This window comes from Aphanomyces invadans, assembly GCF_000520115.1.
Source record: "Aphanomyces invadans strain NJM9701 unplaced genomic scaffold supercont1.8, whole genome shotgun sequence".
Taxonomy (NCBI): Eukaryota; Oomycota; class Saprolegniomycetes; order Saprolegniales; family Verrucalvaceae; genus Aphanomyces; species Aphanomyces invadans.
Genome location: NW_008580153.1, coordinates 231,496 through 256,785, shown reverse-complemented (window position 1 = coordinate 256,785; position 25,290 = coordinate 231,496). Strand labels below are relative to the sequence as shown.

General features: G+C 54.1%; 14 protein-coding genes across 17 annotated transcripts; 7 read left to right on the top strand and 7 right to left on the bottom strand.

Annotated features, from left to right (window-relative positions):
- The first annotated feature begins 180 nt into the window (after positions 1-180).
- On the top strand, positions 181-1,538 carry H310_04827 (hypothetical protein). The gene is made up of 3 exons (XM_008869340.1): positions 181-800; positions 857-922; positions 1,050-1,538. Exons 1-3 carry the CDS (start codon positions 243-245, stop codon positions 1,398-1,400), a joined length of 975 nt encoding a protein of 324 aa, XP_008867562.1. The 5' UTR covers positions 181-242; the 3' UTR covers positions 1,401-1,538.
- On the bottom strand, positions 1,287-3,169 carry H310_04826 (hypothetical protein). The gene is made up of 4 exons (XM_008869339.1): positions 2,510-3,169; positions 2,334-2,461; positions 1,745-2,194; positions 1,287-1,702 (listed from the first exon to the last, which is right to left on the bottom strand). Exons 1-4 carry the CDS (start codon positions 3,152-3,154, stop codon positions 1,540-1,542), a joined length of 1,386 nt encoding a protein of 461 aa, XP_008867561.1. The 5' UTR covers positions 3,155-3,169; the 3' UTR covers positions 1,287-1,539.
- Positions 3,170-3,349: 180 nt separating this feature from the next.
- Positions 3,350-5,076, top strand: H310_04825 (hypothetical protein). Its single transcript, XM_008869338.1, has 4 exons — positions 3,350-3,971; positions 4,029-4,044; positions 4,161-4,353; positions 4,518-5,076. Exons 1-4 carry the CDS (start codon positions 3,367-3,369, stop codon positions 5,048-5,050), a joined length of 1,347 nt encoding a protein of 448 aa, XP_008867560.1. The 5' UTR covers positions 3,350-3,366; the 3' UTR covers positions 5,051-5,076.
- A 606-nt stretch (positions 5,077-5,682) lies between these two features.
- H310_04824 (hypothetical protein) lies at positions 5,683-7,411 on the bottom strand. Its single transcript, XM_008869337.1, has 4 exons — positions 6,773-7,411; positions 6,632-6,714; positions 6,271-6,584; positions 5,683-6,136 (listed from the first exon to the last, which is right to left on the bottom strand). The coding sequence occupies exons 1-4, from the start codon at positions 7,345-7,347 to the stop codon at positions 5,855-5,857; spliced, it is 1,254 nt and encodes a 417-aa protein (XP_008867559.1). The 5' UTR covers positions 7,348-7,411; the 3' UTR covers positions 5,683-5,854.
- A 28-nt stretch (positions 7,412-7,439) lies between these two features.
- Positions 7,440-7,954, top strand: H310_04823 (hypothetical protein). Its single transcript, XM_008869336.1, has one exon. The coding sequence runs from the start codon at positions 7,566-7,568 to the stop codon at positions 7,911-7,913; it is 348 nt and encodes a 115-aa protein (XP_008867558.1). The 5' UTR covers positions 7,440-7,565; the 3' UTR covers positions 7,914-7,954.
- Positions 7,955-8,374: 420 nt separating this feature from the next.
- H310_04822 (hypothetical protein) lies at positions 8,375-11,313 on the top strand. The gene has a single exon (XM_008869335.1). It carries the CDS (start codon positions 9,607-9,609, stop codon positions 10,102-10,104), a length of 498 nt encoding a protein of 165 aa, XP_008867557.1. The 5' UTR covers positions 8,375-9,606; the 3' UTR covers positions 10,105-11,313.
- Positions 11,314-11,943: 630 nt separating this feature from the next.
- H310_04821 lies at positions 11,944-12,553 on the bottom strand. Of its 2 annotated transcripts, none has more exons than XM_008869334.1 (2): positions 12,372-12,553; positions 11,944-12,315 (listed from the first exon to the last, which is right to left on the bottom strand). In XM_008869334.1, the coding sequence occupies exons 1-2, from the start codon at positions 12,528-12,530 to the stop codon at positions 12,046-12,048; spliced, it is 429 nt and encodes a 142-aa protein (XP_008867556.1). In that variant the 5' UTR covers positions 12,531-12,553; the 3' UTR covers positions 11,944-12,045. The 2 variants fall into 2 exon arrangements, with proteins under 2 accessions (XP_008867556.1, XP_008867555.1); XM_008869333.1 differs by having other exon boundaries at positions 11,999-12,321.
- A 56-nt stretch (positions 12,554-12,609) lies between these two features.
- On the top strand, positions 12,610-13,687 carry H310_04820 (hypothetical protein). The gene is made up of 7 exons (XM_008869332.1): positions 12,610-12,704; positions 12,759-12,807; positions 12,855-12,953; positions 13,025-13,186; positions 13,237-13,334; positions 13,390-13,479; positions 13,522-13,687. Exons 1-7 carry the CDS (start codon positions 12,615-12,617, stop codon positions 13,624-13,626), a joined length of 693 nt encoding a protein of 230 aa, XP_008867554.1. The 5' UTR covers positions 12,610-12,614; the 3' UTR covers positions 13,627-13,687.
- On the bottom strand, positions 13,625-16,591 carry H310_04819. Of its 2 annotated transcripts, XM_008869330.1 has the most exons (6): positions 16,155-16,591; positions 15,746-16,105; positions 15,596-15,693; positions 14,251-15,542; positions 13,896-14,188; positions 13,625-13,835 (listed from the first exon to the last, which is right to left on the bottom strand). In XM_008869330.1, the coding sequence occupies exons 1-6, from the start codon at positions 16,452-16,454 to the stop codon at positions 13,656-13,658; spliced, it is 2,523 nt and encodes an 840-aa protein (XP_008867552.1). In that variant the 5' UTR covers positions 16,455-16,591; the 3' UTR covers positions 13,625-13,655. The 2 variants fall into 2 exon arrangements, with proteins under 2 accessions (XP_008867552.1, XP_008867553.1); XM_008869331.1 differs by having other exon boundaries at positions 13,896-15,542.
- Positions 16,592-16,636: 45 nt separating this feature from the next.
- Positions 16,637-18,316, bottom strand: H310_04818 (hypothetical protein). Its single transcript, XM_008869329.1, has 2 exons — positions 17,448-18,316; positions 16,637-17,389 (listed from the first exon to the last, which is right to left on the bottom strand). The coding sequence occupies exons 1-2, from the start codon at positions 18,140-18,142 to the stop codon at positions 16,876-16,878; spliced, it is 1,209 nt and encodes a 402-aa protein (XP_008867551.1). The 5' UTR covers positions 18,143-18,316; the 3' UTR covers positions 16,637-16,875.
- Positions 18,317-18,436: 120 nt separating this feature from the next.
- H310_04817 lies at positions 18,437-20,044 on the bottom strand. 2 transcript variants are annotated; one of them, XM_008869328.1, is made up of 8 exons: positions 19,616-20,044; positions 19,475-19,561; positions 19,313-19,426; positions 19,170-19,261; positions 19,010-19,072; positions 18,852-18,933; positions 18,715-18,783; positions 18,437-18,666 (listed from the first exon to the last, which is right to left on the bottom strand). In XM_008869328.1, the coding sequence occupies exons 1-8, from the start codon at positions 19,991-19,993 to the stop codon at positions 18,556-18,558; spliced, it is 996 nt and encodes a 331-aa protein (XP_008867550.1). In that variant the 5' UTR covers positions 19,994-20,044; the 3' UTR covers positions 18,437-18,555. The 2 variants fall into 2 exon arrangements, with proteins under 2 accessions (XP_008867550.1, XP_008867549.1); XM_008869327.1 differs by having other exon boundaries at positions 18,715-18,933.
- Positions 20,045-20,265: 221 nt separating this feature from the next.
- H310_04816 (hypothetical protein) lies at positions 20,266-21,390 on the top strand (the record flags this gene model as incomplete). Its single annotated transcript, XM_008869326.1, has 3 exons — positions 20,266-20,720; positions 20,775-20,823; positions 20,872-21,390. 3 exons carry the CDS (start codon positions 20,266-20,268, stop codon positions 21,388-21,390), a joined length of 1,023 nt encoding a protein of 340 aa, XP_008867548.1.
- Positions 21,391-21,551: 161 nt separating this feature from the next.
- On the top strand, positions 21,552-23,527 carry H310_04815 (hypothetical protein; the record flags this gene model as incomplete). Its single annotated transcript, XM_008869325.1, has 7 exons — positions 21,552-21,862; positions 21,920-21,954; positions 22,025-22,162; positions 22,220-22,417; positions 22,533-22,794; positions 22,854-22,886; positions 22,978-23,527. The coding sequence occupies 5 exons, from the start codon at positions 21,552-21,554 to the stop codon at positions 22,685-22,687; spliced, it is 837 nt and encodes a 278-aa protein (XP_008867547.1). The 3' UTR covers positions 22,688-22,794; positions 22,854-22,886; positions 22,978-23,527.
- H310_04814 (hypothetical protein) lies at positions 22,757-24,719 on the bottom strand. Its single transcript, XM_008869324.1, has 2 exons — positions 24,503-24,719; positions 22,757-24,451 (listed from the first exon to the last, which is right to left on the bottom strand). The coding sequence occupies exons 1-2, from the start codon at positions 24,694-24,696 to the stop codon at positions 22,858-22,860; spliced, it is 1,788 nt and encodes a 595-aa protein (XP_008867546.1). The 5' UTR covers positions 24,697-24,719; the 3' UTR covers positions 22,757-22,857.
- Positions 24,720-25,290: the final 571 nt, after the last annotated feature.

The following is a 25,290-nucleotide window of genomic DNA, read 5'->3' as shown; positions in this document are numbered from 1 at the left end:
GAGCCATTCCTTCCGTCCACGGTCGTTCGACTTTGGTGAAACCACTCGAGTGCGCGCACTGGGGATAAATTTCACTACTTTCATAAATATGGACTAAATTGTAGAAATAGTGTGAAATTGATGCTACGGTGTTAAAATTCTGGACAAAATTTGAAGTGCGCGCACTTTTCGATAGGTGAGGGCTTCCCTTCACTTTTTTGTTCATTTGGATTTCGTTTCAAGACGGAGAAGCATCATCCACCATGGGCAACTTCCTCAGCAGTCCGATTACCGAGAAGGACACGCATGTGGGCACGGGCAATGGTCTTGAATTTGGCGTGAGCTGTATGCAGGGGTGGCGCGCGACGATGGAGGATGCACATGTTGCACGCACGTCGATCCCGGCGTTCGACCGATGCTCCATTTTTGCTGTTTTCGATGGCCACGGGGGCAAGTTGGTTGCCGACGAGAGTGCGCAGAACCTGATTGATGTATTGGAGAAAGAAGTTATGGATGTGAAGAACAAAGACGACATTGGCCGTTCGCTTACACGGGCATTTCTGGCGCTTGACGACGACCACAGGAGACTCAAAGAAGTAATCGGCGGTGAAGATCACAGCGGTTGTACCGCCATCGCTGCATTCGTCACCGATTTATTCATCGTGGTGGCGAATTCCGGGGACTCACGAAGTGTACTCGCGACTGACGGAGGTGTGATCCCTATGTCATACGACCACAAGCCCAACAACACGGGCGAACGACAACGTATCGAGAATGCTGGCGGGTCCGTCCGCAACAATCGCGTCAATGGCGACCTAGCGGTATGCAAAGCCCCCTTTGATCTCTATGAGATAATGGATGCTGACTTTGGTGCAAGGTGTCCCGCGCATTGGGCGACTTCATCTATAAACAGCGACCCGACTTGCCAGCAGCAGCCCAGCAGGTATGTACCTCATTGACGTGTTCCCCCAATTTAGTTGCGGAATATGGAATGCCGTTTGCCTTTCGAAGGACGCCCACCGAGAAAAAATTGCTTCCAGCTGAGCGTGGTGGTGGTGGTGTTGGTGTAGGTATCTGCCGAACCCGACGTCAAGGTCGCCGAACGCACGAAAGAGGACGAGTTTCTCCTCTTGGCCTGCGATGGAATATGGGACGTCATGTCAAACGAAGATGCAGTTGCGCTTGTGCGGTCGTTGATGGCGCAAGGTGAGAGCAACATGGGGCTGATCTGCGAAGAAGTGCTGGACCACTGCCTATCCCTTGGCAGCCGCGACAACATGAGCATTGTCGTGGTCAAGTTCCCCGGCGCCAAAATCGGACAAGGAGACGGTGTCGCCGGCATTCGAAAGATCAGGGAAGCAGAGGCGGAAGCTGCCAAGGCGGCGGAAGCGTCGGACCAGAGTCGTTCGGACGCGCAGTAGGTGACTCACTCGATGGATTAAAGTCGTTTCCACGACCATGCACACCACATTATTCTCGGTCGACGTCCTCTCCACAATGGGTTCTATCACGTGTACAGCAAAAGAGGCTTCGATGCAGCTCGTTCGTGTGTTGGCGAGTTTACACGTCGACCTTTTTCTTCGCCTTGAGCGCTTCCGTGCTGCGGTGCGCTGTGTGGGATGTTGGCTTGGTATACCGCGTCAAGTCCAAGTTGCGAAAGTAGTCGATCGTGCGCTGGAGCCCAGTTTCGAGCTGCACAGACGGCGTCCAATCCAACACAGACCTACCGACGACTCACGATGTGCCGTGCGCGTGGTGGACGTACTTGGCGAGGGTGATGTCGGGGCGGCGGAGCTTGGGATCGTCGCCAGGGAGATCGAGGAACTCGAGAGTCGACGACGACTGCGTCATGCGGATGATTGTGGTCGCCAACGTGAGGATCGTGATCTCGAACGGGTTACCCAAATTCATGGGACCGGTGTGCGTCGGGTTGTCCATAAACATGATGAGCCCGTCGATAAGGTCATCGACGTAGCAGAAGCTGCGTGTTTGGCTCCCATCGCCATAGATCGTGATCGGTTCGTTCGCCAGCGCTTGCAAAATGAAATTGCTCACGACGCGGCCGTCGTGGGGGTGCATCCCCGGTCCGTACGTGTTGAAAATGCGGGCGACGCGGATCTGCGTGTTGTGCATGCGCTCGTAATCAAAGAAGAGCGTCTCAGCGACGCGCTTGCCTTCGTCGTAGCACGATCGCACACCGTTGCAGTTGACATGACTACAGGGTCCACGTCAACGATCATGAGGATGCACAGCACATGCGACGACTACGTCGGTCGACAAGGCGGTGTTTGAAACCCACCACACGACAAACGACGTGGACGCGCAAAGTGCAGTTGGAGGTGGGAGGTACGAACCCAAAGTAACTTTCTTGTTGGGGCGATTGCTCCGGGTCGCCGTAGACTTCGGACGTCGACGCCTGCAGCACCTTGGCATTCAACCGCTTGGCAAGACCGAGCATATGCAGCGCACCGAGGAACGACACCTAAGTATGGGATGCATGGCACAGTCCGTTTGGATGGAGAACGTATACCTTGGTTGTCTTGATCGGGTTGTACTGATAGTGCACGGGGGATGCTGGGCACGCCAAGTTATAGATCTCGTCGACTTCGCAATAGTACGGCTCGGTCACGTCATGGCGCACAAACTCAAAGTTCTCGTAGCGTTGCAGGTCGCGCAACGAGATGCGTTGGCTTGTGAAGAGGTTGTCGAGGCAAATCACGTCGTGGCCCATATCGAGAAGACGCTTGCACAGGTGAAGACCGAGGAAGCCTGCGCCACCTGTCACGAGAATGCGCTTGGGCTTTGTCCCAGGGGCTACGTCAGGGCGCAGTGGCCTGACGACGGTGGCAGTGTCTGTGAGACTGGACGCGACAAGACGCTGCACCGGAATGATCCGATCATTCGACGAAAACGACGTCGAATCATTCGACGCACCAGCCGACAACGACGGAGACTTTACCCCGACTGGAGCGTCTCGGCACGTCTCGGTGTGGTTACGCATGCGTTGAGGGTCGGCGTAGAAAGCATGACCACAGTAGTTGCACTTGCACCGCTTGCGCTTGGGGTCAGAGAAATCGTCCGAGTAGTGATTCCAATGCGCTCCACGCTTGCGGCCGGCTCCGCCGTCGTCGCTCAAGCTGTGGATGCTCGCGTCATCGTTGTGGTGGTGGCTCATGTCGATGAATTTCACCACTGTGCCAAACAAAAATATTTTTCTACACGTCATACTATTCCTTTGTCAACAATTCGAAAGCAACGTAATCTGTAAAATTGTATGCAAAACAAATAACCTCCATAAGTTGATCGATTTGCCTGACTATATGTCAGAGGATTCTATTTTTATACCATCGCATACCTCGTACGCAGAGGACTCGTTTGCATGGCGCGATGTCAACGAATGGTACCAAGATCGCGGCGCAGGCGGCAACGCCGCCGCTGGCCAAGACCACTAATGGCGAGAAGAGCCCTACGAAAACCGCGTGGGCAAAGCAAGGTTCCGACAAGCCCGCTGTCGGGGCCTCCAGAAAGTACTCTGCGTCGTCCTCCACTCCACAAGGCACCACCCCAACAACCATGCCAACATCATCTCCAACGAAACACATCTCCGTGAAAAATGCGACACATTCAGCAAATGCTCCGACGTCACAATCATCCCCCCCAAAGCCCCAATCCTCACCTGAAAAACCGAAGAAGGACCGGGTGAACCCACCCGCTGAGCCTTCAGTGTCCTCCAAACCCTCCGACGCCACCCCGATTACAGTAACCCCAGAGCCGACACCATTTTCTAGCGCTTCACCACCAAAATCGACTCCGAAGCTCTCGAAAACAGCTACAAATGCTACCGACGTTCCTGACTTTGACACACCGTTGGGACTGTTTGGTCCACAATTTCAACAGCGCGAGTCGGAAGACCTCTGCTTTTCCATGGGCATGACAGTTCAAGAAGTCCAAAACCTGATTGCTATTTTCAACGACATTGACCTAAGTTGCTCGTACGTGTGCCGCCCTGCTCGCTCGTGCAGCTCACGGGACTTCACTCTCTCTTGTAGGGGGCTCATCAACCTGGTACGATTATGAACCGCCCGCCCGCCGCACTTGTCCTGCGCCATGGGGCTTCATGACCGTGCTTGTCTCCTATCCCATTCCTGTGCGTCCGATGCGATTCATCGTGAAATGGCTAGCGCGAATTTTACTTTTTGCTCGACACTCCTCAAAACAAGTACACGTCGGCCATCCTCCGCTTTGGCGCACACAAGACCGACCCCGTCAAGCTCGACATCGACGACTTTGTCCGCATTGTGTGCACCTTTGTACTCATGTCCCAAACCGACATCTACCGGTTGTGCTTTGACACGTTCGACGAAGACGACTCGGGTATGTCGTTCGAAGCACCTTGCGGCCATGTCGCGCCGCCCATGCATGCATGGAAATGATCCATGCAGTACTCGAGAGGCTGCCCCGAGCCAACGATGGAATTCCTCGTTGCTGCAGTCACGGCGATTTGTTCCACGCGGCGCATTCACTTGGCTATCTTATAGGGGCGCTGAGCAAAGACGAGTTTGTCGTGATGTGCGACTCGATTCAAATCAAGGGCGAAGGGTTCTTTCAAGGCAACTTTCGCAAAGCCATGGACACATTCGACGCCAACCACGACGGCCTCTTGGATTTTCCCGAATTTATCGAGATGAACCGCAAGTTTCCGCTCGTGTTTTGGCCTCTGTTTCACTTTCAAGAAACGGTGCAGGAAAAGACGCTGGGCAAACGCGTCTGGGCAAAAATTCACGCACGCCAGCTCAAAATCGACGCATGGCGCAACTACATGACACGGTTCCTTGGCCGGGCGCCGCCTTTGACGTGGCAAGAGCGATGGTGCGGATGCATCTCGAAGGACCACCGGTTGCGGCTCATTGCAGCGCAGTTGTACGACCAAGACCAGCTCCGGCTTAAGATCCAGCAACAGCTACCTCGCGCAGGTCACGAGAAGGATGGAAAACCAACTCAGTCGATACCGCGGGGGGCATTCGCCAAAACCACTTCGAGCAATACCCCGAAACATGCCAAAACGACTTGAAAACACTTTGACTGTTCTTGTGCGACTCGAGAAAATCCAGGGACCGGACCGTGGCTGGTGCTGTCACATGTAGTGGCGAGGTTCGAGCCGTAGTTCTTGTCAAACACCTCGGGCACGGCGTGGTCAACCTCTGACTCGGGTGAAAGGAAAGCCCTTTTTGGATGGAATATACCCCGTCACTGCGGCATGGGTAGCGTGGGGGGCGCGTAGGTTTGTGCACAGCATGGATGGGTCCTGATGGAAGGGCCCAGAAGTACTCGGTATCGACGACAACCCCAGCCATTCCTTAGCAAAACCCCCTGTTCCATCCGACAGCTGACACCTCCAGACTTGTGTCGCCATCCACGATAGCAAAACTGCAAAGCAACCACTACAAAGTCATGAACATGCCTCCTTCCACCAGTCTTTCGTCCCAATCGGAGCAAACGTGTTGTGCATCATGTAATCATATCCTGGGCAAGCGCGAGTAAAAACAAAGGGCAGAAGGCCCAACAGCGGTGCATACCTCGACGAGTGGATGGTGCTACTGTCGTACGTGGTGGAGTGAAAACTCAAGAAAGGAGTGGCATCATCGTGCCATCTCGAAAGGCATCTCACGCCGCAACTCGATGTTTGCAGGCAGCACTAAGAAGGCGACTACACCAGCCAACAAATAATCACTCAGCTAACGATTGGTGGCGACTGTCGTCGTTGAGGTTGCAACTGGCCAAGATAGTGTTTCCAATGCGCCCTGCTCTCACTTTCATCTCTTTTGCGGAATGCCATGCCACACGAACACAGTTGTCGACGTCCTGACTGCATTCACTAGCGTAGCATGACGATCAATCCTATCGTGAAGACGATGGTCAACATGAGTTTGAGCACCAGCCACATCGAGTGCTTCCGACTGGCGGAAGACGGTTGGACGGTCGAGTACAGCACCGCCGAGCTCAATGCGGGCGATCCTTTCTTCGCTTTGGCCGCTTGAATGACGAGCGTTTGGAGCTGCGGCAGTGTGCGGACGTTGACATTGTATCTTGACGCGAGATCAAACACGTCGTCGTACTCGTAAACGAGTTCCGTGGTCAAACCGTCAACCAGGTCGGCCTACGTCACGAGCGACATGATAAATTCGTCGCAGCAGCACAAATGCCTCGCTCGATCCCGTCGGGCAAACGGATCCACCCGCGAAATCACCTCAACGACCGATGCGGACGACTGAACATGTATGTTGTTAATACCGTGAGTTGAGGGATATCGTCCAACGTGCCCGACGTCACGCCAAAGTCAAACAACTTGGTCACGATCGAAAAGACCGCGTTTGGCAGCGGCAACAGCGCGAGAATCGACGGCACGGGGAGAAAGCAGTGCGCAGATTGATCCAACGACCAGTGCTTGTCTTTGGCGACGCGATCGAGTACCTCCAGGATCTCATGCAGCATGTCTGCATACAGGAGACGGCACTTGCGGTCCCGAAGAGCCTCCGACACGGTCAAGTTGGTCAATGCACACACGACGTAGAGCGACGTGAGCATCGCGTTGGACCAATGAATCGCTACGAGCACGGGCAGTGAACACGGCGGGATTTGTACGTGGCTTTACCTCGCAAGTTGCGGCGGCTAATTACTTGCAATGCGCAACTCTGGATGATATCGAGGCAAAAGAGAGCCTGCTCCTTGTCCTTCCTGCGGTCGCCATCAGCTACGTGTGCCGAGGAGAGAGAGTCTTGAAGAATGGACGTACGAGAGGCGTTCGATGAAGACGGACCCGTTTGACAGCGGCGTGAGAATACCATTGAGGTCGAGGACAACATCAAAGCATGCTCCACCTTGAAGCACAATCTTGTGTGGGAAATGCGTCTTTTCAAAGCCTTCGACACGCTTGAGCGACGCCCCCAGGTGTACAATTACATGCTGCTGGGGTTTCTTCCCCTTGGGAAGTTCAATCGCCTTGGCGACGATGCCCGCTGCATGGTTGAGCTGCAGAATATCCACGCAAAAGAAGATGACGTCGCTTGGGAAGAGGACAGACACGTCCGTTGTCTGCACAACCTCCGACGACGTCAAGACGGTACCGTCACGCCGACGGGCTTTGAAGGATGCACTCTCTGACGCAGGTGCAGACGAGTGCGGCGACGGGAGTGCCACCAAATGGACCTTTTCACACCATCCACCCTGGGACATGCACGCAGACAAGTATTGTGCCAGGTTGACTTGTCGTTTCGTAACGCTACTGTTAGCATTATACACGATTGCCACGCGCGGCTGACGGCCAGCGGGGGCCTCGTTTCCTTGGACACCTTTCGTCGTCGGGGCCATGATGGCGACTACAACGTGGCAACAACGGGGGTATCCGGATGTCCGATGAAATCCGGATAACACCTACGGTTCGATAAAACAAATCCATCGACCGAGTCGCCATGGGCTACGACCTTCTGCGGAAGTACCTACCCCGCACGTCATGCCTTCCGGCTTTGATGTAATGAGAGCTCCATCTTTGTTGCGCAGTTGGCGGGGTCGTGGCGTGCGGGTCGATCATGTTGCTCGCAGCAAACCTGCACCCGTCGTGGCTAGTGATCGTCCGGTCGTGCGACTACAACGCTCCTTGGCAGGACACGATTGGCCCCATCGGCGTGTACATCCACGATACATCGCTGATGGACAAGCTCTTTCCAGCTTTCAATAGCTCGAGTATCGCGAGTGAAATGGTACTGGTATGTGGCCGTCGTCAGCAAGGTCACCAGGTCATGTGGGTGGACAGTGCGCAATGGAATCACGCCGTCGACGCTCATTTTGCCAGTATTTGGACACAGCTCTCGCGATCATGCAGTGGCTTTTGGTTGTTGCAGCCTTGCTCTGCATGTGCCAATCACTGCTGTAATTAAAATGGGACCAACGCGACTGCCTTGTGTAGTTGACACTGCAAGTCGCGCTGTGGCAATCGCGTGGCAAGATAAAGTGTCGCAAGGTGGTGGGGGCGTCAGCCTTGTTTTCCGCACTCGCAGTGACGACTGTGGGAGTGCTTTACTTGTACGGGAGCGCCGTCGACGATTTTGAGATAGTTTTCTCCACCTTGGCTTCGTCATGATCACGTTTTCTTTCGTCTTCGCAGCAACTTAGGAGCCTTTCCTCCATGAAAGAGCATCTGGAACCTCATTGTTTCGACCAGACCTTGCACAAACGCCGAGACGCGTGGTACATGTACGAAGAAATCGGCAAAGCCATGCCACCGACGCCGCGCCAGACGCTGGCAACGTCGTCAGCATCGACAAAACTTCTTGCTTCCGTTTTGATTGTCCCTCAAGAGCGTGTCGCTTACAACAGCCGTAGTACCTCCTGTGCGATGGTACAGTTGTTCACCGCACTAACGCGCTCTCGATGCCGTCCGACGGCCCTGGCGATTGTGGGATTTTTTACGGCAAGCCACCACCACTTCCTGTATTTAACCACAAGGATAACGCTGCAACGTCGTTCTTTTGAATTTGGTGACGCATCCCACGACGCCGAGCATTCGTCACACGTATTTGCATCATGGTGACGACGCGCACGATGGACGAAGGTCCGAGTTCACAGGCTGGGTTCATGCCACGTGTCGGCTATATTCTAATGGACTCCCTTTGGAGCGTGCATGACACAGTAGCCGGCCACTTGCGACGTGAAATCGCACCCGCTTTCGCGGCACTGGGCCGAGGGCATACAATGGTTGCGGCACAGCCCATTCGATATCACTTTGAGCCGGCACCCTTGAGCGCTGCACCTTTCGTAAACCCCGCGGTTGGAAGCTGATCTTTTGGGGCCGCTGGAGTCGGCTGACGTATCGACCTTTGGCGGGACGACTTCGACCACTTTAATCAGGTGTTTATGCTTGCGACAATATCCCTTGAGCTTGGCAGTAATCGTACACCCTCGTGCTTTGCATAGCACGGACCCAGGAATTGTCAAAGGGTCCTCCCCCAACGCGCCCGTCATCATCTGAGCTTGGATTGTTTGGGCATGGCTTCTACAATACCCTTGGGTCTTGGCAGTCAAAGCACAGCCCGGAACCTTGCACAATGGTACGTCATGACTCGTGGCTCCACTCGAACTCAACAGTCCCATGCTGGACGAGAAGAATTCGGAGGGCTCTTCCACAGTGCGTGTATTTTCATCGGTTGCGCTGTCCTCCATGACGCGTTGGTGCGCTTCACACAGGTCCGAGTCGGCCTGCACCGAAGACATGCAGCCAGATCGCGAGCAAATGGACGAACTTTTCGATGACGAGTTGAACGACTCGTACGCTCGAGACAGACCATGTGGACCAGCTGCACTGCCTGGCCCCGAAGCTTTCGATTGTACGGACGAGTGGGTCAACAAGGACTCGAGGTAGTGCTTTCGACAGAGTCCATTTGTCTTTTGTACGAGGGTACAGAATTGAGTTTGGCAAGTCGCAGGGGTTGCCACAGAAGAGACGTGGATCGAGGCAGGTGCAGCTGATGAAGCGACGACAGAGTGCTCGATGTTGTCGTGGATGGATGTCGTTGCAAGTTGGACAGACTGGGATGTATTCACGTTGTTGGAGATGGCGATGGTCGGAGTAGCATGACACGCAAGGGAATTGGATGGCGTGTCGGGCGGCGCTGCCGCCGCATGCTCGGTACCATCCGTACTGGTTGGGACTGTGCAAGGAGCCTTGTTCGAAGTCAAGGCGCCCTCTCCTCCCTCAATTCTTTTGTCCTCGTGCTCTCGGCAATACTCGCCGCCGTGGCGGAGGTTGTTGCATGCGTCAACTTGGCATCGACGCGCGCTGAAGTGGTCCCGGCAATACCCATCAAAGAGCGCCATGCGTACACACGTGACTTTTTCTTCTTTGCACCGCTTGACCGTGGTGGACGGCGCCGACGTGGGGTGACGGCCACTCAAAGCATTCACCAAACCTTCAACGGCGTTCAAAATGACCCGCGGTGGCGAGCGAGACTGTGCTTGAGGAGCTGCAGCGGCCACTGTTGGGTTGCGCGGAGGATTAGATGCCATGGCGAGGTCGTCGGCAACAGTGGTGGAATAGACTGCGCGAAAGTGCTGCCGGCAATACCCTTGTGACTTGGCAGGGATTTCGCAATGGGGAGCCAGGCACTTTGTGGTCGTCGCGGGGCATTTATTCACAAAACACGTTGGATCGACGGGCAGTTGAATGTCCATCGACTTCCCACTTGTTGCCGGGCTATTTCGGTGCAGCACACAGCGAAGGGGACCCTCCCCACCAACAATTGCTGCAGCATTGCAGAGCTCCCACGAACAGAACGCACTTCCTGGCCTCTGATGGTTGGTTGTAATCCTGCTTCGTGTGTGGACGTCACAGGAGCCGTCAGGCGCAGTCGCCGGCCGCTTGCAAAATACATTCGTGCACTTGTCGAACTCTAGAGGAGTTTGCTTCGAGCAGTCGTCCTGTGGTGATAGATTGGTCGAACTGGCGCAACTGTCAACCTGACTTTGTTGAGATCGTGCAGAAGAGAGGTTTGGACAATGCAACGGCACATCGCTCGGTAGGGGTTGGTGCACTTGTACGTCCCCGTGGACTGGGTAAACTGCATTGGCGTCGGGTGGGTGTAAGCACATCGTGCTTCCTGAACAATCGTCGCTTCGCTGTGGCGTGATCGTCATGGCTGGGGCATATGGAGAAGTCGAGTCGATACGCTGTTGAGCAAACGGAGTGCTCAAAGGCTCGTCAAAGTCGTCATCGATGTGTATGGCATTTTCGGAGTCGTGTGCAGTCAGAGGAAATTGCCGGCTGAATGGGTGATTCAACGTTGGTTTCTTCAACCGATGGAAGCCACGGGGGCGAGCTGCCCGTTTCCTGCTTCCAGGTTGCCTTCTCGTCAGGACAATTGGCGGTGTTGCTTGTGTGACGCCGTCGTCAGACTTGGCCGCCGATGAAAACAGGATGCGCAGGTCACTTGGACTCGATACGATGTACGTGTGCAGAAGAGTTCGAGCTTTGGACAAGATGTTGGCATCACGTTTGCAAAACGTACACTTTCGTGCGACAAAACCTTTGTTCGGCGTGAGCTCCAGCGAACGGATGTGGCGAATGCAATGATTCCCCCGGACCTGGAGCTTCGGGCACGCGTCTGCAGCGCACAGGTTAGTTCCCAAGTACGACGAATGCCCTGGCAGGCTCCGTCCACCGCATCTACAACACACAGACGTCTGGGCGCTCATGGTGAACGTGGGAACGGCAGGTCTCGGTCTATCGCCGTCGCGGCAGACAGGACCAGGAAGGAGCACTCGACGCAACGTTGAGCCGACGGGGGCGGGAATTGTTCTTCCAATTGACAAAAGAGGGTGCAGCACGTTTCGCAGAGCACTAGTTAGTCCTTTTGGCAACGTGCCGTGGACCGGGCAAGCGCGCGGCTTCGTCAGCATGCGCAGCGCGTTGCTGCTGTAGCTGCAAAATGCATAGAGGCTGCCTTGGTGACCGAATAAAGTGTGCATGGCGTCTGGAACTGGTCGACATGCACATCGTTGAGAGATGAGAGAGATGTCGGATTCATCGTTTCATGTCTGAATGTACTAACTAAGAACCTGCCTAGTACATTGCATTGGATATGCCACTGCAACTTTCTCCAAGTTCGTTGAACTACTTCGTCCGCGCGATGGAAGTGGACAACTCCAGTGATGTGGCTCGCCCACGAGCAAGCCTTGCTCAACGAATTGAGGACGACGCCTCTAACTGTGGCGGCGTGAAGGACCCGGGATTCGCCGGTCGTAGCGCCGACGGGAAATTCCCGGCGCGGAGTTGATTGACGTGACTTGGATTGTGCATACTCGACGACGTGGCGCATCGTTCTCGCATCACAAAGTGGAATCGCCACGCCTCATGATGCTCTCTTTCAAGCCTTCTTGCCAGCGACAGGAAGTGGAAGGTGGGTGTTCACTTGTGTGACATAGTTTGATTGACAGAGAAATACGTGGTGATCTCAACAGCACGTGTTGATTCGGATGAGATCAGCTCCTTAGGTGTGACACCGTTTATCCATTGAACTACATGTCCAAGTGCTTATTCGGGGCCAAGCACTCTGCCTCCAATCCGACAAGCAGGTCGACTTGAATGCCTTGCTCTCGAAGTAGGCGCACGCCTTCACACTGGACAAACTTGCTTGGTTCCATGACGCCAATCACAATTCGGGACACGTTCGCCGCAATACAACTCTCCACGCACGGCTTATTTCCTGACAGACGAACACTACACGGCTCCATGGTCGTGTATAGCTCCGTGCCACTGGCTTGCATGTCTAGCTTCAACAACGCACACTGTTCCTACACCAACGAAAGCGACATGAGCAACAGCGAATGCAGTGTGTCCATACAGCGTGCGTGTTTCCCGGTAATTCGCGGGAAAACCCCGTGGAGATCACACGGTCGTCCTTGACAACAACGCATCCGACGCAGTATGCGCTTTCTGTTGGTGGTGACAAGTGCGCCTGCGCAATCGCCAGGCGCATGAACCGCTCGTCGCGGCTGTGCATGCTGTGTGTTGCGATGGACGCTGACATCCGGAATACTTATCCGGACAACGAACGGTTTCGGCGACAAAACGGAAACGAACGACGATGGATGGAGTGAACCAAGAGGTGGAGGGCGGCACTGTCCTTTCGCACGTCCAGTTTGCGGAAGCCGCGGCAAATGGGTCCAAGACGATGGTACGAGCATCGGATTTAGCTTTGTGCCAACACCTCGTTATTTGACGGATGTAGGTCGAGTTCCTCCTCGACAACGGCGCCGACATCGACGCCCCTGGAAGAGGTGTGATGTACATATCAAGCTATCGCAGCTGAAATCGACCTACGCAGATGGCACGACGCCTTTGTGCGCAGCTGCGTTATGGGGCAATGAAGCCATGGTCAAGTATCTCCTGAGTCGTGGCGCTCGTGTCAGAGCGTGCAACGAAGGTATAGGCCGTCCGTCTACCTCGTGTAGAACGTCTTCTTCGTCTCGACTTAGCCTCAACATGCACGACCAGGTACTGGATGGACGGCATTGCACGCGGCAGCGTTTCAAGAGCATGGAAAAGTCGTGCGCATCCTTCTTGAAGCCGACGCGGATGCGTTTGCCAGCGACATGGACGGTCGTACGCCGTGCGACTACGCCAGTATTTCGGAAGCGATTTGGCCCTTTTTTGCAGGTACCATCGCGTTGACATGAGGGCGGATAGGGACACAAAACGATGGTTAGCACGAGGGTGCGAGAAGAGCTTGAAGTCTGATCTGATCGAGAAAGGAATCATCCGAAAGGTTGAAAACCAAGCGGAAGAATCCGGCTACGAGCCAGCGGTAGTCCCGACGTGCCAAAATTATCCGCTCAGTGACCACGCCATGGCTGCCGTAGGTCGCCGAGTACTCCCGTCCGGGGTCGTCCTACCAGCGTGTTCAAATGAATCCTGGGGGTGGCAATACCAAGCGTTCTGACCACACAACGGTAAGATCTCTGGCCATGTCTGAGAGTAAAAATCCATTGTAGTCACGAGGCGGTTCGCCCCGCGTATTCATTGACCCGTTGGGAGCTCCTCCGTCCAAGTCCACGACGACCTCGCGCCGCCCCTCCTTCAACGGCCTCGACTTGTAACATCACCGAGGCATCAAACGATTCATGTGTTAAAGCTGCAAATTGTCAAAGCACTTTCGAAGGACGCTGCGATAGACTAGCATCCCGTGCACCGCGACGCGTGTCTTGGATCGTTGGTGCAACCGCCGCTCGATGAAACTCGGATCGACAATCACGTTTCCTCCTTCGTCCAACGCAATTTCGGATCCCACGTGCTCGTACAGCCCCCACTACACAGTTCATTCCGCTGAGCCAGCATGCCGAGCTTTCTCGATACCATGAAAACATACAAAGCGTGGAATTCCCGCGACCAGATCCCCATCCAACACGACGCGGTGGCTGTTGGGGACAGCGCGGTTGTACTGCCGCACGAATGCTGGGTTGCCGACGCGGGGAGCGCCAAAGTTGTACATGGTGATGGCAATGTTGAAATGCACGGCGCAGTCGTAGGCGGCCAGGACGGCGAGCGCTCCCCCCATGCTGTGCCCTGTGACGTACAGCGACAGGTCGGGGTGTTCGTCTAGGAGTAAGCGCAACGTTTCTTTCAAGTCGGATCGCACGGCCGCATACGCCTTCCAAAAACCTAATGGGAAGTCCGATGGCAGCTCTTAGATATCCATGACGGGTCAAATTCCACCGTCGTACCGCTGTGAACTCGCGGAAGGGCCAAGTTTAAGAGCGGCATGCGGGATGCCCATCGCATTGCCCGATCTTTGCACGACTGTTGTCGACTCGACCTGGCCATCCCCTGCATCGATTGCATCCAAAGTGGCACTTGGTGAAATCGCAAGTTGGTTTTCCAGTGCGCTTTGCTGACCGACCCGCGGAACGCCACGACCAGTCGCTTTCTCGTGCGATGCATGCACACAATGGCTTGCGTATCGAGGAGTTCGTGGCGCAAATGGACAATGAGCTCAAAGCCAAACGTTTCCAACGCCTGCACACCATTGCCGGACGCACTTGGATTACCCAACGGATCCATATATGCTTGCCACGCAAGCTGCACGAGCCACTCGGCCGTTTCGAGACAAAACAGGGCCGAGTCGTCGTACTGGGACGGATGTCGATGGCCAAAGTGCGATAGCCGCGGATTCCGCGCGGACGCGTAGTGGGCTTCTTCAATGTAGAACCGAGCGGTGGAGGTCGCGGATTCGACGGGAGGTAAGTGCACCACCATCGTCATGTACACGACCATGCTGACGAAAAGGATTTGCTCGACTGGCACGACTTGGCCCGCGCCCGTGCCCGAGAAGGAACTGACCGCTGCCAGGACAAATGGCGCTGTTCCGTACAGAATCCATTCGCGGACGAGCGACACGACCTGCGCTATCGATGACATGCCCACGTACACGATGACGAGTACAAGCTCGAGGAACAAGAAGCGGTAGCTGAGTTGCTGGTCGCGCGATGTCATGTACATGAGCTTGTCGTTGAGTGTCGCCATCGTGCGAAGACAGATCGATCGCAACCAGAAGAGCCATGTCCACGTCAGGAAGATCATGGCAAACCCCAGCAAGACAAAGGTCGATTCGTGTTGGGCGATAGAGAAGAGGCGAGGGAATCGAAGCACGCACATGCACAATGACATCGCGACATGTACGACGCCATAGACCACCTTCCACCACGCGGACGACGCACTGAGCGGGTGGTCCATCAGAAAGAGCCAAGCGAGGCGCACGCAAGTCGTCGAGATCGTTTGGCACAGGTTGGCGGCAAAGCGAGTTCCGTCGTCAACTGTTCGAAACCATTGCGCTAGCATGAAGATCGGGTTCTGGTACAAGACAAGCACCAAGCCCAGCCACAGCACACGCGTATGAATGGGCCGGGCACCCGACGATCCCTGAAACGTTTGGTACGACCACCACGGCAAGAAGGCAATCGTTGCTGCGACCAAGACCGCTCGCACGACCAACTCGCTCACATGCATTGCTGGAGCTCTACAATGAGGACAGGGCATGGGTGACTCACACATGATGGCGTCGCTGCCTACGTGTACGAGAAGAAATAATCGACAGCGCGTGCGAACAAGTGAGGGTAATAGCTGTGATAGAACACAACGATCAAGTACGACCCGTAGCCCGCCCCGCCCTAACGAAGTGCACACGTGAGCTGCATCACGAGCGATGTTGGCGCACTTTACCAAGCCCTCATTGTCCTGGGAGACATCAAACAGCGTCGTTCGACCGCAGATGCCACCGGGACAATGCAGCCAGACGCTTTGGTTATATCGGGCAAAGATGTAGTCGGTGGATTTGTCGACTTGGGCAGAGTGGCCGCCGCCATACACAAACACATCGTACTCCAACACAAAGCTCGTCTCGGATGTAACATTCACTCCCCGGGGCTCCAAATCGAGAGACATGGATCCTGCAAGCCACGACACGTTGCTTACGTTTGCTGTCCACCATGCATTCTTGCCGCCGTGGGGCTCGAGGTCGATGTATGTGCACGCGTTTTGGTGGAAGTTCGGGGAGCACAACTCCCCAGATAATGGCTCAACCTGCTCGAGAATGAACCACGCAATTTACATGTGCGCTGCATGACATTACCTTTGATAGATAACCAATCGTATGGAGGTAAGGCAGCGCGATGGCGACGCAAAATGCAATGTACGTAAGGCCAAGGACGGCAGACGCGGCCGTTGACGACAATGTTTCCAGGCGAAGACGCGGCGCCAACGGTCCTTGAAGTAATGGATTATGTGGCTCGTTGCCATCGATATCCTCGTTGTGCTGCTGTCTGTTTTGTCGGAATGCATCGTCATCGAGAAGCATCTGGGACGATGAGTACCCCGTCGAGTAAAACAAAAGGGGGCGGTAGATAGTGTCGTCGCCATCCATAGAGTCCATCGATGCAAGCTAGATGCGCTCGACGATTGCGGCGTCAACGGATATGGTCGTCAGAACCGGGATGAGGTCGCTTGCGTTCAACGCCAGCGGTCTGTGGCACGTGCTGATCTTTCTTGCACTTGTCAGAGAATGCAACGAAGATGGGTTTTTGAATTTGTGTATCCGGAAATATCTTTACGAATTTTGGAATATCCTTCATAAAGTCGAAATATTTCACTTCGAGAAAAGAGGCATATACGGCCAAGATATACGAGTGTGCATTGGCATGTTTGCGCGACGTGGATGGAGTACAGACATCTCGTTGTCGGCAGCGTTGTGGAATTAAGTGGGCGCCACGCAATGCACGCCAGCACTTGCGTCTGGTCCCTTGCCGACTTGTGTGGTCACCCCAAGTAGTTGGCAATAAATATGTTCTTGACCTTCACGCAATGTCGTATCGTTCGTAAAACAACAGGTAGGCCGTGCGCAGCGTTTCGTGCAGCATGGTGGACTCGTCCAGACTTGTGACGGCTTCGTCATCGTACTTGAGCCAGTGTGATGTTGTGTGGGTCTGCCGCAGTCGGCAGTATGCGATGTAGTGCCCGCGGTGCAAACTGTCCCCGATGTGGGCACACACTGCATAGAGGCGGTAGTTGGACGACGTGACATCGCTTCGGGCAAAGCACGCCCGGGACAAGTTGAGTCGGTGGACGGGAAAATACACGCCCGCAGAGTTTTTCGAGATCGCGCCGTCGCACGTGAATCGCTTGAGCTGCAGAACGATGCACGGCGGGGTGTGCACCAGCAAGGTTTGGATCGATTGGTCGGTTTTGGACTGGCAGTAGCCGCACCACACTTGATTGTCGTTCACCATGGCTTCGATCGATTTAAACTGGTCCAAGCAGCTTTCTAATGACATGGGGAGCGTCGACGAATGCAATGCCACCGAGAGCACGCTACATGTGGAGCGCCTCTTAGACCGCTGATTGTGCCCATAGGACGAAAGGAGTATACCTGGTTTCCTGCATGTGGCACGTCAGCCGACGACAATTTTGACAGCTCGAGCCTCGAACGACCTGGGCCCCAAACTGGCGAGCAACGAACGACGGATGTCGGGATGTGTAGTCTGCCCACTTGAGCTTGGCCAGCCGTTCCACTAGATGTGCGTACGTGGCGGGGTCTGTGCTCGAGGCTGAATGAATGGCTTGCAAGAGCTGGGTTGCCAGCAAGGACTCCGACGGGGGAGCATTGTTCGTGGCTTCGTCGTCGAGGATGTCGAAGAAGAAGGAGAGGCACTCTTCAGCGTCTTGCTGGACCTGTCGGAACGGAGTCTGGGCGATCAAGGACGGTGAGCACGACCGCATTGCAGCTGTGAGACCCAATTCTACAACATCTACACAGTTGCTGCTAGCTCTAGTTGCATCATCCTTCATAGTCAGGCCAGTTTCCAGGAGAGCGGAGCAGCATTTTGCCTTGGCAACCTCGATTGGGGAAATGTCTCCCAGGCCTTCTCGACGTCGAATTGTTCGGTACAGAGATGTGAGGAACTGTGGAGAGCGAAATATGCAGTGCAGTGTCGCATTCAGGAAGCAAAAATTGGACTGGTTCGCCAGCCCCGCGTCGGTGGGGTCTTTGTCCACATCAAACGTCTTGAGAGATGCAAGCGGCGTGAGGCAAGGTTTCGGTGACTCTTGAGTGACTTCGTCCATGGTAGCACCGTCGGGCTCGATTTTAACAACAGGGCTCTCGAGCGAACGCGCAAAAACGGTAAACAGCGGCTTAACTTTTGCGAACGCTCTCTCCCTGGTGTCCTGTATGGCAAGTATCAGCTCCAACACAAATTTGCCTCGTTGCCGGTCTCGAGTGCCATAGATAAAGTACGCTGGATATGCCAAGAATAAGGACAACACGAAGCCGTAGAACCACAGGTCCATCCGTCGGTGGACGTCGGCGGAGTGGCGGCGGTGGACGCAGGGAGTCGGGCAGCAACCCCAGCGATAATTCCTGACAGGATTTATCCGGACATCCGTATAAAAGGACCAAATTTCGCATTCACTGTGGAACAAGCCAATGAGTAGTAGTCATTGAATTCGTCGTTCGGGCCTTCGCCGACGCTACGAGACTACGATGCCGACGTGTAGAAGTGTCTGCGCTGGTAGTAATGCAGACCGTTGTCCACGGCGAAGCGGATGAGGCGGCCGAGAAGAGGAATCGGTTGCGAAGAGTTGCACACCTATGCCATGGGTCATGCCAATGAATTACATGGTGCATGTACACATACGCCTTCCACGACCGGCTCCGTGACGGAAGAGAACACGGGATTCCGCAGCAAGTACAGAAACAGACACATCTACAATGGATCGGTGCATTCACCGAGTCAGGCCTTCCGCCAACTTGCACCACCACCACACGGATAACCTTTCGTCGATGGTACTCTTCGTCGACTTTGTCGTTTTTCACGCGCTTGCGTTTGGCCTCCACGGACGTCGACAGCAAGATGCTGCACCGCAACAGTTTATTAGAATCCAAACGCATTGAAGCAAAACTCGGTGACAGCGCTTGTCAGGCTCACGTACCCTGCAATTTCGGTGGAGAACGACGCGAGGAATGGCACCCACGACCGATCCGACTGTCGTTGGCTACATAAAATCGTGAGGGGCCATGGAATACGATGAAAGCAGTCGGGGCATGGGTCGACATGGACATACGAGAATAAAGACCGAGAAAACAACGTACCAAAGGACCGCATACACCACTGGGCGAAGGATATGCAGTACTTCGGCGGCAGTTTGAGTAGCACCTTCGTTTCCCGACGCATACGTTGGATCCTGCACGGAAACGACGATAAAAATCGGCGACCTCCATGCACTGACACGTACAAGGAAGGACAGAGTCGGTGGTTGCTGGTTGGGACGCGATGACCGATACACACGACCGCTGCGTTGGCCAGTGTACTCTTCTCCATCCTGCCGGCGGACTTCGCACGAAATGTACTAAGCGCAAAAAATCAATCGACACAAACGTGGCTGGATTTGTCGTACTGGCCCGCATTTGTACAGGACTTGCCCCTTGGTATGGGCGAGGAGAACTAGCTTGCAGACGCACTTGCACAACTCCAACACGACGATCTACGTCAATGCGGCAGATGAGATATAAGCGGAGTTGCGGAGCATAACACGTACGACGTTCCATCGGGACTGCTTGCCACCTGTCTTAAGGGCAATCATTTCGGCCGCAACTTGAACCTGAGAGATGATCGACAACGGTACTCGTGCTGCTTGGACAACAGACCACGACGAGTGACTTGGAGTCTTCTCCTTGGACAATGGATTGACTTGGTAGAGCACCCAGTCGTGATAGAGCTTCAAAAGTCCTCCCATGGAGTATCCAACTTCCGACACAACGTCGGGATTACCCACCGCTGCAGGTACAAGCATCGGCACCACGTACAGAACGTTCTCCAAACGTCGAGCAAACGATTCATTCTCCAACACCCATGCATTGTACTTGTCCAAGAGTGGATGCACATCATCATGCGGCAAGTTCTGATGCAGCGTCATGGAATGCAGGAACTGCGGCGTCTGCGACGACGACCTCAATCACGATCTGTACGGATACTCTCCGGATATTGTGATTACACGACATTTTCGCGATATTCGCGTTTGTACTGTGCCCTAAATATCCGAGTATAATTTTCAAGTATCGATTGTTTTAGCGTATATCGTAATCTGTGTGGTTTTGTACCTATACAATATCTAAGCTAAAATTTTGTAACATTTCAGAGTCGACCTACAAGCGGCAACGGCATTCCGCGCCATCCTGTCCAGCGAGCATGCAACTCCGCGACCTTGTCACCGTCATCATTACGACCTCCGCTATTCCGTCGAACCCATCAACGTCAGTTCTGGAAGAGGTCTTGCAGAGCTTCTCCTTCGTGCCTGGATTGAGCACATGCGACACTATTCTCACATGCGACGGCTACGTACTGACAACAACGACCAATCGCGAATCCAAGTTTAAGTCCGTGCGCATCAACGAGGACGAACTGGCCAACTACATTGAATACCAAACACAAGCTCGCTCTGTCTTTCGTCGGCACTTGGGCTACGCGGAAGATGCGTCCGATTTGAATTGCTCCACTTCCACGTCGACGATTCATGTTGGGGCACGACTCAAAGCGGAATGCACCATCACAACTGAAGCTTTGGATGGAAAGGCCTCGTTTCACGTCATCACATGCACCAAGCGTTTGGGATTCGCTCTGGCTGTCCGTGAAGCCCTCAAACTGTGCGATAAGTGGAGATAGTCGTCGATTGCTCACACCTCTATTTTGCTCATTAGGGTTACTACTCCGTACGTTTTGATTCACCAGCACGACTGGACTTTTTTGGTATATTTTTCTACACGAACGATATTGCAGTCACGAGTGTGTGCATAGCATCCTGTCGACTTGACGTCGCTCTGTCACACCATGAACGACTTCCCCAACACCCTTCACTACATTGGGTTCTCGTCACGGAGGTCGTTGCGGCGAGCGCAGCGGCCATTCCTTCCTCCTTCGATCCCACAGAAATTTGGGCCGCACCTGCTAGCGCCGCTTTACTTTTGGTACGACAAGCCACACGTCGGTCGTACGAGTCACTATCGGTCGTTCGTGTTTGGTCGTGGGCGATTCCAAGCTGGTGACTTTATTGAAGACACGATGGGCCATGACATGCTGGCCGATTTAAAAGCCCGAGGAATTCAAGGCCATGCCGATTACGGAACGTGGACGTTTGTTTACCAAGATGGAGAATGCGACGGCGGACAGGTCACACCCACGCTCCGCCATCGCAGTGGTCGACATTTCCGACAAACAGTGTTCATGCGAACGTCCAAGAAGAAGAACAAGCATTCTCAAACATCGGATGAGCGCCAAGCGCATCTTTCCAGCGATGACAGCGACGATAGTGACTAGCCTGAGGCGCGACCCCAACGCTTCGAGTTCAACAATTTATCCAACGTGTGGATATATTCCAAATTCCGCGTATCTGACAGAAATTTGCACCAAGTTGAAATATATGGCGCTAAATGGATGGTTTGAATGGCCAATCAAGATTCATTCGACCAATTGCATTCATGATTCAAGTGTGCCGCGATGGCAAGGTGTGGACGGCCGCAGATGCAAGGTCCTTGCGGGAAGAGCACAGGATAGTGTGCGGTACTGGATGCATATGCCGAGAAAACAGCAACAAATCACCGCTCTGTCGCATTCCGCTTCAACTGACTCCCGAGCAGGTGTATGTTGGTCGAGTCCATGGATTCATCGCGACCTCAGCATCATCAATTGTTGAGGCGACAGGACCATCAGCATCACCTGTGGCTGTTGGCTGGTGGCAATCCGTGTGGAGTGCAGTCGCGTCCTTTTTCCAATCTCCACCACCCACTCAGTACTTCTTCTCCTGCAAGATACCAAAGACAATCCTTCCCTCATCATGTTGTGGTAGGAGCCGTCACTTGAAGAAGAGGAGGACAGACCAAGGTACAATTGATTCACTCACAATCATGCGCTCACCAGAAGTAGTCGAATTACGTCAACTTGTATGTGTCAGGCGACTCCGTGGACGCCGCTCCTGTTGTTGATGCAGCGGCAATTCCCCTGCGCCACCGTGTATTCCTCGACCTGTGGGAAAAGGGACTCTACATCACGTCAGGCTCCAAGTTTGGTGGTGATTTCTTGATCTACGATGGTGAGTTCACCATGTTGCGATATGCAATCGACGCTGATGGATTGTTTGCCGTCATAGCGGATCCATTGACAACCCATGCGAAAGCGATTGTATTGGTGGCCGAGTCGCCAATTGTGGCTGCACCCGCTCTGGCAGGCTACTGTCGTCTTGCGCGGGCGGTGAAGAAGTCATGGGTCCTTGCTTTTGCCGACGTCCATCAAACTGTGTCGTACACGACACTGGCGCACGTCACAACCGTCTCCCGAGTTAGCTGTGGTTACGCTCGATGAGTGCTTCCATTCTGATGCATTCCATGGAGCACTTGTGCATGGACGTAGCAAATTCAACTGCAAACTCTTCATGGCCTATGATCCGATTCCTACTCTTTTAGAAGAGTTTGTCCATGCCAATCGGCAAGACCACGACAACCACACAACGTTGTCAGCTCCACTTCTCATGGCCGTTCTCTGGTTTGCCGGATCAACTGGCGGGTTCATTCGCTTCAAGTTTTGCGTGTGGGACGAGCCCTCGGAATACGTGGGGTGACTCGACTGTACCATATCGAGCACCGCCGCCCCGAGCTCTGAACGGCAGACTTGGATCCGTCCATCGTCACGGAATCACGTGGGGAAGAGGGGCGGCCTCATCGATAGGTATGGAAGGAGGAGCATTCACATCTAGTGCGTTCGATTCATACTAGTTGTCCATGCAGACGTCTACTCGAACGCTGTGCCATAATCGGCAGGTTTGTGCATCACGCGGATGACCGAGTTGGATCGAATGTTTGGCGGTGTGATGGGGGTGTACCCACTCAAGATAGCTTCAATCTCTTGTAGCGACCGCAACTTCGTTTCAGGGACAAAGAACACTGCAACGACCAGGGCGATAGCGTTCACAGCCCCCACGACGGCGATAGTGCCTTGAAACAAGACTTGAGACGTCACCAAAGGCGAACTTCGCAGATAGTTGATCGCATAACCGACGGCGAGGGATGTCGCGCTGCCAGAAAGGATGACCACACTCACGCCTGCAACGCGGCGCCTCGCTGGGAAGATTTCGCTTGCAATCAAAATGGGACAGAGCCCCAAGCCAACGTAATGTCCTGCCGTCATAAGGAGCACCAAGGCCGAGCCGACTTCATTCAGCGCCAGCACCGAATCACTAGTTGCCTTGTCCTGGCTCATGATATTTTTGAGCAGGAGAAGCAGCGCCGACGTGACGATGACGACGCCAGAGCCAAGCTTTAGACACTGCACTCGTCCTTGGGAATCAATGACAAAGGACGCAGCAAGGAGACCCAAAGCAGCAGCCCCCGCGAGGAAGTAGCTCACGACGACTTGATTCCACTCGTTTAGATTCAGGCCGATACCAAAGAGCCCAAATGCGTACGCGTTGGCGGTAGTGGGATACAAAGACGGTTCGAGGATCGTAGTCGCGATGGCTTGGAGAGCGTAGAGACTGCACGTCAAGACAAGGGGTCTAGAGAAGCCCAAGTTTTGGTGGGCCACACCGAGGTCGTCTTGAGCAGCCTGACACGATAGAAAGTCTGCGTGGAGAATTGAGTTGACCCGGACTTCAGCGCGCGTATGGCGCATGGACAAGCCCGGGCTCTGGATCTTTAAGCACACGGCAAAGCTCGTAGCACGGTCGTTGTGCCGAAGGAGCAGCCACGTCGGGGTGTCGGGAACGAATTGCATGCAGACCAAGAGCACCAGCCCAGGAGCGACTCCCAGCGTGGCAATGACCTTCCACTCGCTTAAGTCGAAACTGACGTAGCACGTGCTCAAGTAGACAAATACTTGACCAATGCCAAGGTACAGCATGCGGCCCACGACCATGCGGACAAGTTGAGAGGCGGCAAAGACCCTTCCGCGAGAGTCATCTTCGCTGATTTCAGCAAGCATAATCGGCACCACAATGGAATAAACGGCGATGGCGACACCGAGGCAATAACGTCCGATGAGCAAAGTAACCTGGCCAAACGCGACACCGACAAACAACCATCCTAGCACGTAAGGAATGGAAGCAAGCTCGAGCATAGTGGCCCGACCCAACCGATCTGCCAGCTTGAACGTGATCAACGCACCAAGTAGCATACCAAGGGGAAGGATTTGCTGGAAGAAGAATTCGGCATGGTTTAGGCGGCCGTCAAACATGTCGACTTGGATGTTGTACAGGCGAGAGGGAGACAGGGGATACAGGAGCACCCATTCGACACACACGAAGCTTAGCGACACGATGAGGACGAGCCAATACATAAAGGTGCTGTAGTGGACGAGCAAAACGTCTGGGAGCTCTACGGCGTATTGCCTATGTAACATCAGGTAAACGTAAGATGGGACATCAAGTCGAGCAGCGTACTTCGCATTGATGGGGGTCGTTTCGTCAGCGCCTTCAACTTGGTAGTCGACACCGTTCGGCCTCGGGGACAGGACAGGTTTGGAATGGATGTATTTGTGTGGCACAAATGAGTACTCGCTTCTTCCCGGGTTCCGCATCGAGTGGATGATGCGCTTCCATTCCAGCGACGCAGAAGGATCCGCTGCCGCCGCCATCGTGACGAATTCTCTGGCGTTGCTATTGGCACCTCAATTCCATGGGTTGCAGCAATTTGATTGGTGAAAATTGTCCAATCAAAATTGGTTAATGGGCGTCCGATACAAACGACAAGTACATCGACGGAGGCAATATAAATTAATAGAGTTTTGCCGATTTCTAATACTGTAGTTTCATTAACTCTGCACGGTACAGTTGGTACTACATGGAGTAGTCCTGAAAACCTTCAAATTGCATAATTGGTCCAAAAAGTGAGTACTGATTTCCCCCGACTTTGGTACAGGCAAAAAGTGCATTTTTGACAGTATATAAGGAATCACAGTTATTAGTTTTCACTCAAGGTTGGCTGAACCGATGGTTCGCTGTCAAGAATGCCAGTTCGTTTCCAGCAGTTTGAGATGGTTACTTGCGAAACACTGCGCCATGCCTCCTTCGACCAGGCCATGGCCTCGATCAGAGATACCTCATAGAGCCTACTTTGTCGTCCTTCCATGACCGAGTTGATCTAATCCAATGTATTCTGCAGCTGACGTTGTTTCAACTTCGCCTTGACATTGGTTAGCACCGTGGCTACATCCACGGTATGCGGCGGG